Here is a 16,986-nt window from a genome sequence, read left to right as displayed (position 1 = left end):
ATATTTTTTTACCTCTGGAGACACAAAGTACCAAATTACAACCAATTCGGTGGTAGAATGGGCCAAATATCTTAAAAATTCCTTAAACGATGACGCGTCACGCGTCATTTTGTATGGGGGCTATACGAAAGCGTCGACCTACATAGCCCGCTTTCAATACCAAAAGTCCTACGTAAATATAACATATTTTCCCAAAATTTTATCAACTTACGTCAATTCGTTCGGACGCTAGAGTGATTTCCACAGACGGACAGACGGACGGACATGGCTATATCGATGTAGAATTGCACTCTGATCAAGAATATATATACTTTGTGGGGTCTACAATGATTATTTCGAGTAGTTACAAACGTAGTGACAAACTTAATATACCCCCATCCTATGGTGGAGGGTATAAAAAATGAACGAATCTATCCAACCATACATCCATCCACCCGACCGGCCATCTTTACAGTCATCAATTTATTTCATCCAATATGAGAGAAAAATGATAAATGACTCAGCGTAACTTAATTAAAAATCGATATTGGCAATGCGAGGATAATCACACTTTTACCTCTGTGCAGAGTTGTGAAACAGATGAAGAAGCAGAAGCCAAAGTGCCTCCCACTTTTTTCTGCTAATTACATGGCGGCAAAATTTAATTAACCAATATGTTATGCTAATGTCTGTCAGCATAACATGGTTCTTTCTTCTATTGGGAGGATTCAGTTTTTTCTTTTTCTGCTTTGTTTGCCATCTATTGTAGTAAAGCCTTTTTATTCCTTATAATTGCCTTTGGAATGGTGTTGCAATTTACTTTCCACAACCCGCATTCATTATTCCTGGTATTCCTTGGCAAATGCCAAATCCCACAATAACTACAACTGATGGAATCACGGAGAAAAGAATTATGAATTTCCGCCGTAAAAGGAAGAAAAGGATATCGAAGTCAGACATAATAGTCACAACGTGAAGGTATTGGGTTGGCAATGTAAATGGGGTTATGGTATTGTCACCAGAAGCAGCAAGCAAACTCGACGACAACCTTCACACAGTCGTTAGCAAACCAAACGACAGTAAATTGTTTTTACTTCTTTCCACGAAGTTTATGAAGGTCTTCGAGAAAGAGGAATATTCAAAGAATAACTACAACAACAACGCATAACAGAAATCCAAACGTGCTCATTGGGTTATAAATGCTTTTAACTAATTTACCTAATTAAAATGTAAAATGGCAACCTAATTATTTGAATATTTGAACGGAGAATAAAACGTAGACCCATATACACGTACTAAAAGGCAAAAGAAACCACACCGCACGAAATGTGTTCGGATGCCCTTAAATATTAAGTAGAAAATTAATAAGTATGTGTATTTATAGGATATTTATAGGATGTATTTATAGGATATTTCACAGGAGGTTTGGCAAACGAAAAAAAAACGATTCGAACGGATCCAAAGGCAAATATAAAATTCAGAAATTATGAACATATTTTTAATAATATATTACATCGACATCCCGGAGGGTACCTGACGCCAAGATCGTGCAATCATCCGCGTACGTTACGATCTCAGTGCATTCTGGACGGGGTGGAATACAGGAGATGTCACCACACTGTGGGGAACTGCTCGGAAGTTTGGTCTTACTTAGGGTATTCGACCAGCAGGTATATGATGAACGGCTGTAGCAATGATGATGTCTCGCAATGTCGTTCCCGTTATCCGAACATTAGAAGGATTGGACAGATCTCTGAGGCGGTGATTAGTGAATTCTCTGAAACACGGCCAATTAGTTTTCCCATGATTGACGAAAGTGCGGTGTTCAGTGGTGATAAAATCGGGGGGTCTGCTTATGGAGACAATTATGGGGAGGTGGTCTGATCCAAGGGAAACGACGGGTTGCCGGGTGACGTCATTTGTCAGACTAGGTGACACGATGGTTATGTCTGGCGAACTGTGACACTCTCCGCTAATTCTGGTAGGGGCGTCCTCATTGGCCGTGCAAAACGTGGAGCTATCAATCTGCTCAGCCAGCATTAGAGTCTCTCAAGACCAGACGGTTATGGCCTTCCAGCATGCAGCAACATAGTCCCTCGAATGGACAAGTCCAGAACAACCCCTTAGATGCACCAATTTCCGACATCTATTGTATCTCACCGAATATTGGGTTTAGGTGAAGATGGGGTTGTGACAAGCAGAGCACAAATATATTGGTCATGGGGTATTGGGCTTGATCAGATAGGGATATTTCGTTACCTCGTAGTAGTGGTTGATGGGGGATTGCATATTCGGCTTTTTTAGTGAATAGCATATCAGTTTTCCCTCGATTCAACCGCAACCCACTTACTCTGACCAGTGATTTCAGGGCTCTGTTCACGGACGGACCATGCGGTCATGTTAACTTAGGATTTCGTCAATGACAAGGAACCAAAGCAGGGACGAGATCACCCCTCCACGTGGGTGATTTACGATTTACGTGCTCTGACAGCATGCATTAATGACTCTACTCTGCAGCATGTTGGTTATCCAGCACCATTCTCGTTCACAAATTCCCCAAATGTTGGTAATCCCCGGAAACGTTTTAAGGACTATGATCTGCGTATATGCACCTGGAATGTACGAACCCTAAATTCTTCAACATCAGTCTTATTTGTGCCCACTCCCCGACCGAAGACAAGGACGAGCAAACAAAAGCAGTGCTTAGATACGAAAAATATCCGCCAAAGAACACCTGGTATGATGAAGAGTGTCTTGATGAACAGAAGAATGCGGCACCTGCAATCAGTAGTTACGCGTAACACGCCGCAGCGGTATCAGGAGAAAAGAAAAGAAACTTCTGAAGAAATCAAACTGACGGTTTCGGAGTCAGAAAGCGTACGCACGAAGTATAAAGATCATTTTTCTAAGCTATTGGTAAAAAACAGCAGCGATCATGACGAGGTCACACCACCAATCCCAGATGACCGAATTGAATGTATACCGCCTAGCCATTGTGAGGTTATGACAGTAAAAATTCGACTAAAAAATAATAAGGCAGCTGGGGCTGACGGGCTACCAGTCAAGCTGTTTACGACAGGAGGCCGAGCTGATAAGGTGTATGCATCAGCTCGTTAACACCATATGGCAGGAAGAACGCATGCAAGACGATTGGAACTTGACCAGATATTCACCCTTCGGCAAATTCCGGAGAAAAGTAAAGAGAAACAAATCGACAAAAATGTGGACTATAGGGCTGCTTTTGACAGTCTTTTGCGTACAGAAGTATGTCAAGGCATATCTGAGTTTGGTTTTATATCTCTGTTTTTGTAGCATCGTTTTGAGATAACATGTTTTCAGTCGAATCGAATAGGGATTCTTTTTGTAAAAGATTTCGTCCTTGTAACTCAATTCTGCTATATCCCATTCGTTCTTTTTTTATGAAACCATAGTAAAAGCATCACAAGATGGGATTTTTTAACATCTAAATATTCTGCAAAAATGTTGAATAGATTATGTAGAGATATCAGATATTTTCGCGTTTTCGTTGTCCTTTTTGATTTTGGTTATATAGAGATTTGGGTTGGATCTGAAAAATTTACCATAAGTACTCTCATCATACCAAACACAGTAATAACAAATTTACTTGGAGGACAGATTCGGATACCTAAATTTTTGAACCGGATATTCCGATATTAGAACCTATTTTTGAATGGGGTTTAGGCAATTGATTAAGCTTAAAAATATACATACCATTAAAAAGCATATAGAATTGTTTATAACATGAAATGAATTCGCTGAATTCAAACAAAAACTCCGTTTTCGTGAACCGCTTTTAAGAAAAAAATATATATAAGATGAAGATTTACTTCCTTGAATAAAATATTCAAAGTGATTATGAATGTAAACTCCCCATGAGTTTCGTCTTTCTGCCGTTTCAACTTAAATATATGAGGAAAAGTCAAACAATTTTAATATTCCATTTGAAAAAAAAAAAAATTAAAAATTTTTTTGAAGCACATGGATCAAGAAAAAATTCCATTCTCAAATCTGTTCGAGGTACTAATTTTAGTTATTGCGCAAAAATTATGGCAGTATCAATTCTGATTATAAGAAAAAAACGTATAAAAACGCTATTAATTATATTGAGAAACATTGTTAATTTATGGTTTCATATATACTATAGGCTTGCTGAAGTACCATAACTTTAGTTAAATAGTTGTACATTTTCGCGGATATTAAGAAAGAATTGAAAAAAATTGGTGCTTTACAACTTGTTTTAATAAAATTCAATATGTTTATGTATCTGAAAAATATTTAAAAAATATGTACGTAATCTAGACATTGTGAAACCAAAACTATACAAATCTGTTTAGCGGTTTGCATATCATAGCAAAAAAAAAAAAAAAACAAATATATTGAGGAAATTTACAAAATTTTTGTAAAAGAAAATATTTTTTCAAATTTACTTTGTGAGTTAGTTGAAGAAATTGTAGGAAAAATAGGTTGGAATTATTCTTCTGTTTTAGTTAAATTTCACGCAAAAAATCGATTTTTTATTCTATTCACTTCTTGAACGCACGCTAACAGAGAAGAAATGGAGAATGTTCAAATAAATTTTGGGTTCCTTTATATGGGATATAATCTTGAAATAAACCTGTATCGGCTAATGTTCATTTTGAAATGCGTGTATATCGCGATATCCTCAAAATCACTTAATGCGCAAGCGATTTACCAATACAGCGAATTCTTCTCTTTTAATTTGTACACATTTGTCAGAGTTTACTTTGGATGCTAAGATGTACCATCGTTTGCAGTCTAGTGTGCAAAAAACTGTATAACGCTTATAATTTGCACAAAGTGTATACACTTTTTATGCGCATTCGATTTCACTATCAACCATGAAAAACTACATCGATCTAAATCTATTTCGATAAAATCGATCAAGAACCGTGGATGTAGCATCATAGACTATTTTTGGGATAAATTGGATACAGCTCGCATGCCACTAAAATTTTTAAACGCTGTTTTCGCAAAACGATCCACAGAAAATGCGATTAAACCGCGATATTTTAAAAACATTTTTCGCATATTGTTCTGTTTTTGCTCTAGCCGTTTCCGCCAAAGATAAAATATCTTGGGATTCCAGCACACAAAATGATATTGAAAATACTGTACCCAAAAAATAGGTTTTTTAGAAAAAAGATATAGCACAAATTTTTGGCCTTTGGCAGTAGATTACTTTGATGCTTTATAGACTACATAGTCATAGTCAATATGGTCCTACTATTGGCATTTTGAAATACCGAATGTGCGTATTTAGAACAAAAATACAAAAAACACCTAAAATCTGGCTTCAAAATGTCGCCATCCATAAAAAGGTTTAAGCAGTGGAGATTTTGAAAAGTGATACATTAGAAGTATAGTATTCATGTTGAATTCTTTCACTTTCGCTTTTGCCAGATATCCCTAATTTATACGGTTTGACTGACAATCGAACAACAAAGTAAAAAACTAGTTTGCTTCGACGTGTTTTTACCTATTATTACAATAGTGAAAAAACCTTGGTTTCAGCAAAATTAATTTTTTTTTTACTTTTCGTCATATACTAAAAATGTTTAACTATTTTTTCGGTAATTAGTAAACTGTAGTACGAAAAAATATTACGAAAAAAGTATGAACGATCAACATGCAGTTTACAATTTATATTTTAATTGTTTCGGGGGTTTACTCGCCATACTGAATATGGAATTACGAAATTTAATAAAAAGATATTATGAATTCTATTTACTTTAAATTTTGCCTAAAAATTAAATTTCAAACAAGTAAAAAGTTCACAGTACTTCGAACTTTCAGCCAACCAATAATGCTCTCCTGTTACAAGAAGAAAAACATTTAAAAACTCATTTTGAATTAAAAATCAGGGCATATAGGATGCTGATTGTGACAAGTCATTTCAATTACACCTTCTCCCAGCATATTTAAGTTTTTTTTAATAAAACAAAAAGCACAATACACATATAATTAATAGGAAATAAGAACAACACTCATAACAAAGGATTGTTGATTGTGTGAATGTATTGAGGCAAACCACAAAACATTTTTCAATTGCGGTTTATTTTCCTAACTCACATTATCCTTACCACCCCCTAGCTGGTATTGATTTCTTAAACAATAAAGGTTTTACACAAAGGAATGCAAACCTCTTGTATTTCTTAAAATTATCAAATATTTGAAATTGATGTATACATAGCCATAAATAATATAACTTAGGTATCAATACTCACTTTATTCGATTATAAACCAACAATTCCGCAATGTCACGACCCAATCCTGAGTAGGTTGTTTCCACAAACACCAATACCTTTGGGTCGATACGTAAGCGTGCTTCAGTACGGTGATCCGGTGCCGGCGAAACACCTCTCGCATGTTTCCCACTACCCATGCGACATTTGATGATTGGCGTTGGCCGCGTGTCACGCTGTATTAAACTGTAATAAAAAAGGCAAAGAGAATAAAAAACTAAATAAATACATACAAATAAAACAATGTGAAAATAATTGATGCAGTGAAAAATTACAACAAATTCGAAAACAACAAAGCAAATATTGTGGCTTTACAATGCGCATAAATAAAACCACAAAACACACATAAAAAGTGACATGGTAGTTTTGGCGGTTTATTTGTCTTTGTCCGATAACTGCGTACAAAAAGTACGGTTAGGCAGGCAGGCAGAGCCACTGATGTTACCATAGCCACTAACCATGCCAAGCCAAAACTGAAAAATAAAACTACAACGAGAACTAGGATCACATTACATGTAAGGGCACGATTGTTTGATTGTTCAATTAATAGCCGGGTTAAATCTCTGTCCACAGCAACTGCATGTTTATGGGGAATAACAACCAATGTCATGTTATTGCAAACCGAACATATTCATCAACAATACATTAGGTCATATACATACATATGTATGTTCGTTGCAATTATAGAAGAACTATGTGTGTAAATTAACTCCGTGTAAAATAACAACGAGAAACAAATCATGAAACGGATTTTAGCCAAGCATACTTTGACACTTAAATACTTATTTAGTTAGTCCTCTACAGATCACTTGTCCTATATTGCCTTATTTCTCCAATTTGGAATACAGGGCTGGAAGCCACCATGGTCCAGTGGTAAGCACAAGATTTGGGCAATCTAGTTCCCGGAGCGGATCGATCTTTCTAGTTCCTTTCCCCAAAAGGAACTAGTTCTTTAATATAGTTCCATAGTTTAAATAGTTCCGGGACAGATTTAGTTCAAAGAATCTTTTTCTTTCGTCGTTTTTTTTTTTTTTGTTTCCTTCGTTCCATATAGTTCCGAGACCGATATAGTTCAATGAATCTTTCTCTTTCATCATTCTTTTTGTTTTCGTAGTTTGGTGGATTAATTGACATAAAAATAAATAAATTGCAGCGATTGTGATTTTCGTCTTTTTAATACTGCATAATGAACGAAGCGATTGAGAAAGATCAAAGTGAGTGTGGAATTGAAGGAATGAAAATTAAACTATATGAACTAAGTGAATGCAAGAGCTGGATATAGTTCCAATAGTTCCCTGTGCGGAATAGTTCCTTGGAACTAGTTCGTTCCGGAACTACACAACTCTAGTAAGCACGTCCTCCTTGCACTCAGAAGGTCTGCGGTTCAGTACCTGATTAATTTTACCTAATTTCCTGAGTATTTCAGCCATGAAAACCTTCTCTACAAGTGGTGTCGTAAGATAAGCCGTTCGGACTCGGCGATAAAAAGTAGGTCCCTTATCATTGAGCTAATATGATATGAGAGAAGTCTCTCTTGTTTCAAAGGGGTAGTTGAGGCCGCCATGCGGCCCGTATTTATGGGCCTTTTTAGCGGATTCATCATCGCTCATTCTTTTCACATAGCCTAGCCAACGCAATCGTTGTATCCGGATACGTTTAACTATACTGATGTCGTTGTATAATAAATACAGCACGTGGTTCATACAATGCACAGTGGTTCAGAAACGTTTTTTTTCCTGGTCAAAATTCTGTAACTTTTGCACTGATAGAGATACCATATGATAGCTTATAAAAATTAAAAACATACAAATTCGGTCCAACAGTTGCAGAGGGATTAAAGGTCAAAATTAAAATTTTGAGTCTTTTTTCCCTTTTTGCATGAAAATATGAGTGTTTTTGAGCTTTTTATATGTTCTAACTATAAAAAAGTCCAAACAGCAATAAACAAACTATAAAAATACAAAAATATAAAATTGAAAAAAAAAAACATTTTCCAGAATTGCGAACCCACACTTTCCAATATTTTGACCATTTTTTTGGTTTGGTTTCCTTAGGTTCAATAAGTTTATTATCGAAACCCTTATGGAATTGAGAATCGGTGAAGGCAAAACATTGGGGTTTTGGCCAGGAAAATTGATTTCTGAACCACCGTGCAACGTCGATATTCACTGTCAACATATATAAGCCCTTAGATCTTACGAAGAATTTTCCTCTCAAACACACCAATCACTGCCTTATCAGCTTGCGTATGTACTCAGGCTTCGGAACCATACAATAGCACGGGTAGCATCAGTGTTTTGTAAAGTGTTGTTTTTGTTTGACGAGATGTGGCTTTGTTTTCAACTGCTTAATTAAGGGGTTATCCCCAGTTGTGCAGACCAAAACAATAACTTTTCATGATTTTTTTTACAGAAACTTCCAGTACTTTTTAATTAGTTTTTTTTCTATCATCTGAAAGAGCACATCTTATACTAACTTTGGAATTTTTGTTGTTGAAAAATATTGCATAGTCTTGTGATAAACGACTACCTGCTAAACCCTTTTTTGTAAAAGCCTTCTGCGGTGCCAACGATAGCTCGAAAACGAATAGGCCGATCTTCGTATACTTTTGTGACAGAAGCAGAATTTAAGAAAATTAAAAAAATGTGATCTGTCAATAGGCACCGACTTCAAAAATGACATTTCGAGAAAACCCCTTCTTAACTTGCGCCTCTACACACAAAACACAATGGGTTCTTCACTTTGAACGGTCACATCTCGGCCAATTTTGTTCCGATCGACTTGAAAATTTTGTTGCGGCATACGCTATACTACCTGTATTACGAAATAAGTCAACATTTTTTTTTATTTTCTGAAAGGGTTTTGGTAACCCCTTAAGCCAAATCTGTTAGCCAGTACTTCTTATTTTACAACTAATGTTGTATGGCTGTGTCGAGCTAGCAAAGACTTTAACTACCTCAAAATTATAGGAAGCAACTTCCACAGTTAGTCCGAGTTCAGTGGACGCATTTCGCGACGATATCATTAGCTTGGTCTTGCTGCGGTTTACTACCAGACCCACTTTAGTAGATCCTCGTTCAACCTTCTTAAAGATATCAGTTACTTCTTTTACTCATCGACCCTAAAGCCAATATCGTCAGCACAAGCAAGTAACATGTGTGTATATTGTGTCATTTCTTTTAACATGTGCATTTTGTATAACCTTTTCCAACAGGATGTGGAAGAGATCACCTGAAAGGCTGCCTCCATGTCTGAAACCTTTTTGGGTACTGAACGGTTGCTGGTTGCTGTGGAGGAAGAGGTCGGTTAACATTTAAGAGCTGGCTATGAACGTTGAGCTGGCTTGGAGCTTGCTGAGAACTTAGAGCTTGCTACGAGGCTTGGAGCTTGCTAAAAGCTCCTCCTCCTAAGTCTCCAATCGTCGGATACGAGTTCTTCCTGCCAGATGGTGCTAACTAGCTGATGCATACACCTTATCAAGGTGTCGCCTCAGGTTTTGAACAACCGCTTTGTTGCTGCCTTCGCCTCATCTTGGCCGGGCGGTATACATTCAATACCATCATCTGGGATTGGATCTATGGTACCGTCTTCGTCTTCGCTAGTATTCGTTACCAATAGTTAAGAAAAATGCTCTTTCCTCGGGATATGGAAAGGATCAGTTATCATATTATCTTCCTGGTATCTACAGGAGGGTGTACCTGTACCAAAGCAATCAGATTGTTGTTTCACTCTTTGGTGGAACTTTCGGACTTCATTCTGGCTCCTGTACATCTCGATTTTTTCCCACTCCCGCTTTTCCATTTCTCATTTTTTTGCGGAAGGGATGGGTTACTAGCCCAACGCCCATGTTAGCTCGGTACCTTTAACGGCTGTTAAAGGCAGCTCTCCAAGTAACACCACGGAGAAGTGAGTGTCCACTTGAAATGAAAGAGGGACCAAGAGTTCTGGGCTTTGTCATTTTAAAGCAACGGCCCTGCTTCGTATCTTTCCTCCCTTTACTAGGGCACTAAAAACCAATATTTCGATGAGGGACTTTTTGGATCGCATCATCGTTTATATATCACTGTGCAAACATTTTTAAGGTGATCTTGTGCAAACAATTCGAACTGAGGATTTTTTGAAAGTATAGACCCAAACGACAAGAAATCCTAGTTGGGTTTTGTGGTGTCAGATCCAGCTCGGATTTTATGGCCCCATCTAAACATGGTTAAATATTGAGTTTTTAAAGAAATTCGGGGCTATATCTCTGAAACCAATGCGAATCTTCTTCTGACCTCTGAAGCAAATTTGTGGATAAGTACAAGAATAAAATATTTGGAGACATAGTCAACTCGAAAAACTACATTTATTGCCTCAAATTTCAAAATATATGCAAAAATGCCACAATTTTTATACATTTCGCACCGTATCTCCAAAACCGTTAATTTTCTCTGAATATTTTCTTTTGGAAAAATATTCCCTGGAAAGTAATACACAACTCTTAATAACATGTCATTGTAGTAAAATGCCTATATCCCGTTGTTTTCAGTACATTTTTCAACGACGATTTAATAAAAATGTTAATAATGTAGTGAAATCCGAAATGCGAGAATAAACTGTTGGTGTGAACTGTGTTTGAAATAAGTGTTGTAAAAGATATGATGCAAAATACCGCTGAAATAACATGAAGTAAGCATTTTAGAGTTTCAGAATGTTCTAAAGAATTGTTGAGAACTTTATTTGGAAGATTTTTGAAAAAGGTTACTTGGTTCAACTCCCAATAGTTTAGCCGATATTGACCTCAATTTCAGAAATTATGTAAAATTTTCTATATTTTATAGATTTTGATGCCCTAGATGGAGTTTTTCTTATGTGGTTTTTTCAAAAGATAAGTTCTACTAGTTTAGGGCTATAATATTGCCAAAAACAGCAAAGCCAAATTCCTAATTGTTTCTGAGATAAAGGCCCGATTTATGCTTAAGTTATAATGACTAGATTAACTTAGAATTTTACTCCGATGAGTTACAAACTACGAGGGCTGCATGAAAACTATCCGTGTGTTGCCAGGCGCCATTTGAAAATTTTTTTTTGGACAGTTTGACAATTTTTAGCTTATACGTACTCTGGATAGTTTATCATATGACCTTGTGTTGTGTTGTTTGCAGTGTTTTAGCTTATACGTACTCAGGATAGTTTATCATATGACCTTGTGTTGTGTTGTTTACAGTGACTTGAACAAATCAGTTTGCAAAAAATGGGATTTACTTGTGAACATTTTCATCCGACCATTTATCACAAATTTCGACTTAAATCTTTGTATGTTAAAAAAGACCATCCTATAACACTATGAAAAACTGGTTTAATGAATTCAATCGTGGCCGACACTAGCCAAAAAAAAAAAAAACAAAGGTCGTGAGGGTCGACTAAAATCGGCGTTGACAGTCGGAGTGGAAAAATTGATTCAACAATTGGTTTGAGCGCATGAAAAAGCGTAGAAGTCATGCTGGAGACTACTGAAGAAAACAATAAAACTATTTTTGATGGTAAACATTCGCGTTTTCATTGTTAGGCCAGATAGTTATCATTCAGTCCTCCTATAAAACTACGGCTGACTTCTTTGACTGACGTATACGCATTTTCCGGAATATTGCTGATGATGGACAATGGGAAAAGTTTCTGTCATTAAGGGAGAACCAAGCTACATGACGAAAAAAGTCGGTGTTTTTTAATAAATTCCTTATTCGATAGGATAGGTAAATTATTTATCTGGCTTTTATAAAAGAAAACGGCCTAATGTCGTTGTGGATTACAGTAATACTTTTATTGTAATTGCCACATTTTCATATTCCTTGTTATGTATTACACTATTGTTTCTGCATGAATGCAGGTGGACAATGAATTGTTTAGAATTTCAATTGTTAGAAATTGTGCGGTATTATTGTGGCTATAATAAATACAGTTAAATGCGCAAATCAATTTTACACGCATTGCAATTTTTCAGTCTGATATTACAAAAAAAAAAAAATCATTTAACATTTAAATTTAATGAAAAATAACAAACAAGGAGTTACTGATCGATGCCGTAATCATGCCTATGTTACTTCGGTAGTCAGAGGAAGAAAATTTATCTGAGCAACTTTTGACGTCTTCCCTTGGACAGACTCAATGGCAGATATGTGTCATTAGGTTTAATAGATAAACTGATTTTCCAATATCCATATACAAATTATACCTATTTCATGTTTGTATTTATTATACAGATATGTGTGTAACCCTTTGTCAGCCTTATGGCATGGCCGTGGTGAAGAACAAATATTTTAAAAGATTATAGTGTCAGGTTCTTTACCATACACAGTAAATGTTCAATTTTGCCAAATTTTCTTCGTAAAGAATATAAAACATCCTTCGTAATCACCGCAATAGCACAAGAAAAATAATGTATGTAAATTCAAGGATACAATCTTCTTACCAGTTTTTTTCCCAGATGAAAAAGAATGTGAGAGGACTGTGAAAAAACAACTTTTCCCAGAAGTGTAAAGATTTCAAGGCGAAAATGAGGAGAACACAAATGAATTGTAAACATTGTGGCAGAAACTAAATGCAAACATGGATATGTGTGTGTCTATCCACCAGCACTATCCATCTTAACACCAGCTATTTTACAAGGAAACATCCATTAATGTGGAACAAGTATACGCATACACCCGAACCAACAACCAAGCAAATGTTTACTTGTGGTAGTGATGGTAAAAGCAAAAGCGGTATATCTTTGGATTTGCTTGCATTTAACGTAACACAAATACAAATTCTTGTTAAGAATAACGGGTATTTATTGCAGGAATTGTAGCAGCCATTTGGTCTCCTTTTGATGCAGATTTACAAAAAGCTTAAAGAAAAAAGAAGTAAGGGACGGTTATTGTTCGACGCGATCGACCATGTGATGCCCTACACCTGACGAGCTGAGCTATTTGTAAATCCAAATAAGGGGTATGTAACCAAAAGGGAAATTCGGCATTAATTTTATTGAATTTTCGATCTTTCCTTTGTGATATATTGATTACACTATGAAACCAGCTTCAGATCGGTGGAAAATTTCGTTTTCACTGGAAGAAAAAACTTCATAACATAAATGAAATCTTATGTTATATAAATTTGTGATTAATTGTGAACCAACGTAGAACTTTCCTAAATAAATGAAAAAAGTTTCATTGAGTTTCATAAAAGTAAAATAACCGAATTTGTTCATTAAAGCAATGTAACTTCTTCATTGATATAACGACACTTTTTTATTAATGAGCGTAATGTTATACGAGATACAAATGTGAATAAAGAATTATGAAAGAAGCAGCCGGCTTTGCCGGCAGCTAAATACCCTCAGGCTTAGGTAGTACAAAAAGGTAGTAACAGGCGTGATGGACCTAAACCTACTATGAACAGATCCACCATTTTAACAGTAAATATCATTTTCGTAGGCGACAAAAGAAGTTTTTGCACATTTTTTGGCGTTTGTGGGCCTAATTATTCCACTAATAGACCCAATAATGTTGTAGTTATGATCACAACGACCACCCGCAATTTCAACACAATTCGAGAAGTTACCGCCAACTAGATTAATGTTGGAACGGGATCTAAGTTTGGTGCTCATGTCTTTCGTTAGTTATGGTGCCAACCAGCCATTTCAGTTGGTCACGTAAGACTTTTTAGAGCTTTTGCAACGTTAGCATGAACTTGCTCAAGAAAAACATTTTATCGCTGAACGCAGGACCACAGCAAGGAGTACCTTCGATAAAAATGCTGAACTGAAATAAATATTTTGAACTTTTGTGAGGGAGGTACCTACCCAAACCTTTTGTGCGCTATACACCTTGGAACTTCACATAAGTCTGAGAAAAATATTACGATGTGAAAAGTTTGGGCCAAAATCAGTTACTCATTTCGATAGTTAACTTGCACAGCATCCATTTCAGTTAATAACAGTGAGACTTTTTCCAGCTTTTGGGTTATTATGTCAGAAAACATGCACTTGCCCTCGAACAGCTCTTAAATTGTTCTAAGTAAAAATTGTTTAATTTTTTAGGAGCTTCTTGAAACCTTTTTCCGATATAAACCTTCTTGGAACTTGATGTACATTTCGAAGAAATTTTTCGGTGTCCAATGTTTTGGCCAAGGCGAATACAGAACTCGTAAGTTAGCCAGGTCATTAGTCATTTTTGTTGGTCTCCCCGCAGGATTTTCTTACAGCTTTTGGGCTATTATCTTGGGAAATCTCCAGTAGTTCCAGAACAATCAGGATATTTTGGACAGTCTCCTCTGGTTGGGTCTAGATGGGGTTTGCCTTGGCCATTTAAATGTGGGAAGCACTTTTTCTTCTTGAAAGTTTTATCGATGTTCCGTTTTTCAGGAAATCTTGTCCTCTTGCCGCTTCTGAAGATGTGGAGGGAGTATTATTTATCGCCGTTATTTACGAGCTCACTTTGTCGCGCTCTTCCCAATGTTACTGTGGACAGTTACATCTGCGTGGGTCTTGAGAGGGTTTGACCGGCATATTTGAAGGTGGGAAGCTCAAATTCTTCTTGAAAGTCATAGCGGTGTTCTGTTCTTCAGGAGATCTTATCATCTTCATCACTTCTGAAGAAGTGGAGGGAGTATTATTGATCGCCTTTGGAGCTTCCATAGAGTACCCTTCTTAAACTTTCGTCGTTGAGCCCTTGACCACTGCCCCCTTTTCACTGTTAGTTTTGCGATACTCTCGCTTACTACATCTAACTTCTTGTGGGCATGCTGTTTATTGTGGTTTCCCATAAAGGTGGTGTTCATTTTGCTGTTGCTGTCGAAGTCGGAATCAGGTTCGCTCCCAGTCTTTGATGGTTGGATCAAGTTCAATCGATCCCTAAGCTTATCTGTTTCCTCTTCCTTTTTTCCTTTAGCTTGTGTGCTTGTAGCAGTACCTTCGACCACAGATGCCACGAAAAATATTATGTAGTTGTAAAGAGGACCGCATAGAGTACCCTTAATTTTTTTTTAAACTAACTTAAGCGAAAAAGAGACCTTCTATAACCCTTCTTGAAAATTAAAGTACGTTTGGAAGAAATGTTACGGCGTCCAAAGCAGGGTTTCGGAGTCGGAGTCTACGAGACGAGCAATTTTGTTGGAGTTATAAAAAATATAACATTTCCACGTTATAAAAAATATAACATTAAATTTGGAACAAGTACATTTTTTTAAAAAATCATTATTTAGTTTAAAAGAAATGTATAAGAAAACATATATGCAAACGGTATATTATACTAAGTTAAAGGACAATTCACAGGATATTTACTATCCTCTGAAGTGTTGTCTATTCATCTCTATTTTGTTGATCCAATTGATTCTTTACATAAAGGACAATGAAAAAATGACAATATCGATTTCTTGTCCTAGTGGACCGACCCTACCTAAAATTTTCCTATCAACATTTTTGTAGAATATTTTGATTCACGAAATATCATCGTGTGCTAATTTTTCAGATCCAGAAAACATCCATCTGCCTACGTGATCGGTTGGTGTACACAATATACATATCTCAAATATTAAAAAAAATATCCACTCCACAACCAAAGTTCAAAATGTTAAGGGGTGATCCCTACTTAAAAATTTCAGAAAAAAGTAGAAAGTATAAATAGCATAGAATATGTGGTCAAATTTTTTGGTGGATCGGAACAATATTGCCTTAGTATGAGCACGTAGTCCTTATGATTTGTATTGCCCCTTCATTTTCACATATTTTGAAAGCTTAAAGGTTTTCTTACGCGGAAGAATTCCGTCCAGAATATACTCGTGCAAAAAAAGAAAACCGACAAAAACTTTCTAACTCTGCTATTTTTCAATGTAAGATATGATACTAAGGATTGTACAGGCAGAAAGTCGTGAACCACTTCATTAGAAAAACCAGGTTCTCTTGAATCAAATTTAAATGGAAGGTGCTTACACCTGGGAAGTTTTTGAAACTACAATGTCCATAGATGAGAAAAATCAAAAAACAAAAACATCGCCGGAGCGCTTTTTAAATTAATCGCTATTCAAGTTGACATTTTTAGGTGTTGTTTAGGTTTTTGCGATTTTGCTTGGAAACCGCAAGTGCTATCAAAAGGAGACTGAAGAAGCTATGTTGTAGCTATGAAAATTCTCTACAAGATTGACCTTTAAGGTATTTTCGTAGGTTTTACCATTTTTAAGATATTGAAGTTCAAATTGGGACAATGCCCCTTATAAAACAATGTCATGAAGGGTGCGCCTTAACTAACTTTTAGTGAAAACCGCTTACACATCTATGAACATTGTAGTTTCAGAATCCGCAAGAACTTTCCAGGTGTAAGCACCTTCCATTTAAATTTGATTCGAGAGCACCGTGAATAACATATAGCCCTGGTTAATTCAACCAATTTTGTAAACCTAAGTCGTCTCTTTCGGATTATTTGAGTTTAAACTTCGATATTGGTCAATAATTATTAATTAGTATTTAAATGAAAACCCGTTAAAAACTAATATGATTTTAATATTTTTTTCAATAAAAATAAAGGTTTCATTCAATTTGGAAAAGGTTTCATTTGAATTGGAAAAGGTTTCATTTAATTTGGAAAAAGTTTCATTCAATTTGGAAAAGGTTTCATTCTATTTGAAAAAGGTTTCATTCAATTTGGAAAAGGTTTCATTTAATTTGGAAATGCTATATATATTATATTATTCATTTTTAGAGGTATAGGAA

At 36.0% G+C, this 16,986-nt stretch overlaps 1 protein-coding gene across 5 annotated transcripts in view; it reads right to left on the bottom strand.

Moving 5' to 3' along the window:
* The window catches only part of sfl (N-deacetylase and N-sulfotransferase sfl), a 376,849-nt gene that overhangs the window by 90,821 nt on the left and 269,042 nt on the right, over window positions 1-16,986 (bottom strand). For all 5 annotated transcript variants that reach the window (XM_073986437.1, XM_073986436.1, XM_073986440.1 and 2 more), the window contains one exon: window positions 6,246-6,449. In XM_073986437.1, coding sequence (XP_073842538.1) covers window positions 6,246-6,449 — 204 coding nt within the window. The remainder of the gene's footprint in view (window positions 1-6,245; window positions 6,450-16,986) is intronic.

This window comes from Musca autumnalis, unplaced genomic scaffold (genome assembly GCF_047663935.1).
Source record: "Musca autumnalis isolate F117 unplaced genomic scaffold, ASM4766393v1 scaffold_4, whole genome shotgun sequence".
NCBI classification, from domain to species: Eukaryota; Metazoa; Arthropoda; class Insecta; order Diptera; family Muscidae; genus Musca; species Musca autumnalis.
Note: the sequence above shows the minus strand (reverse complement) of the source record. Positions and strands in the feature narration are given on the sequence as shown.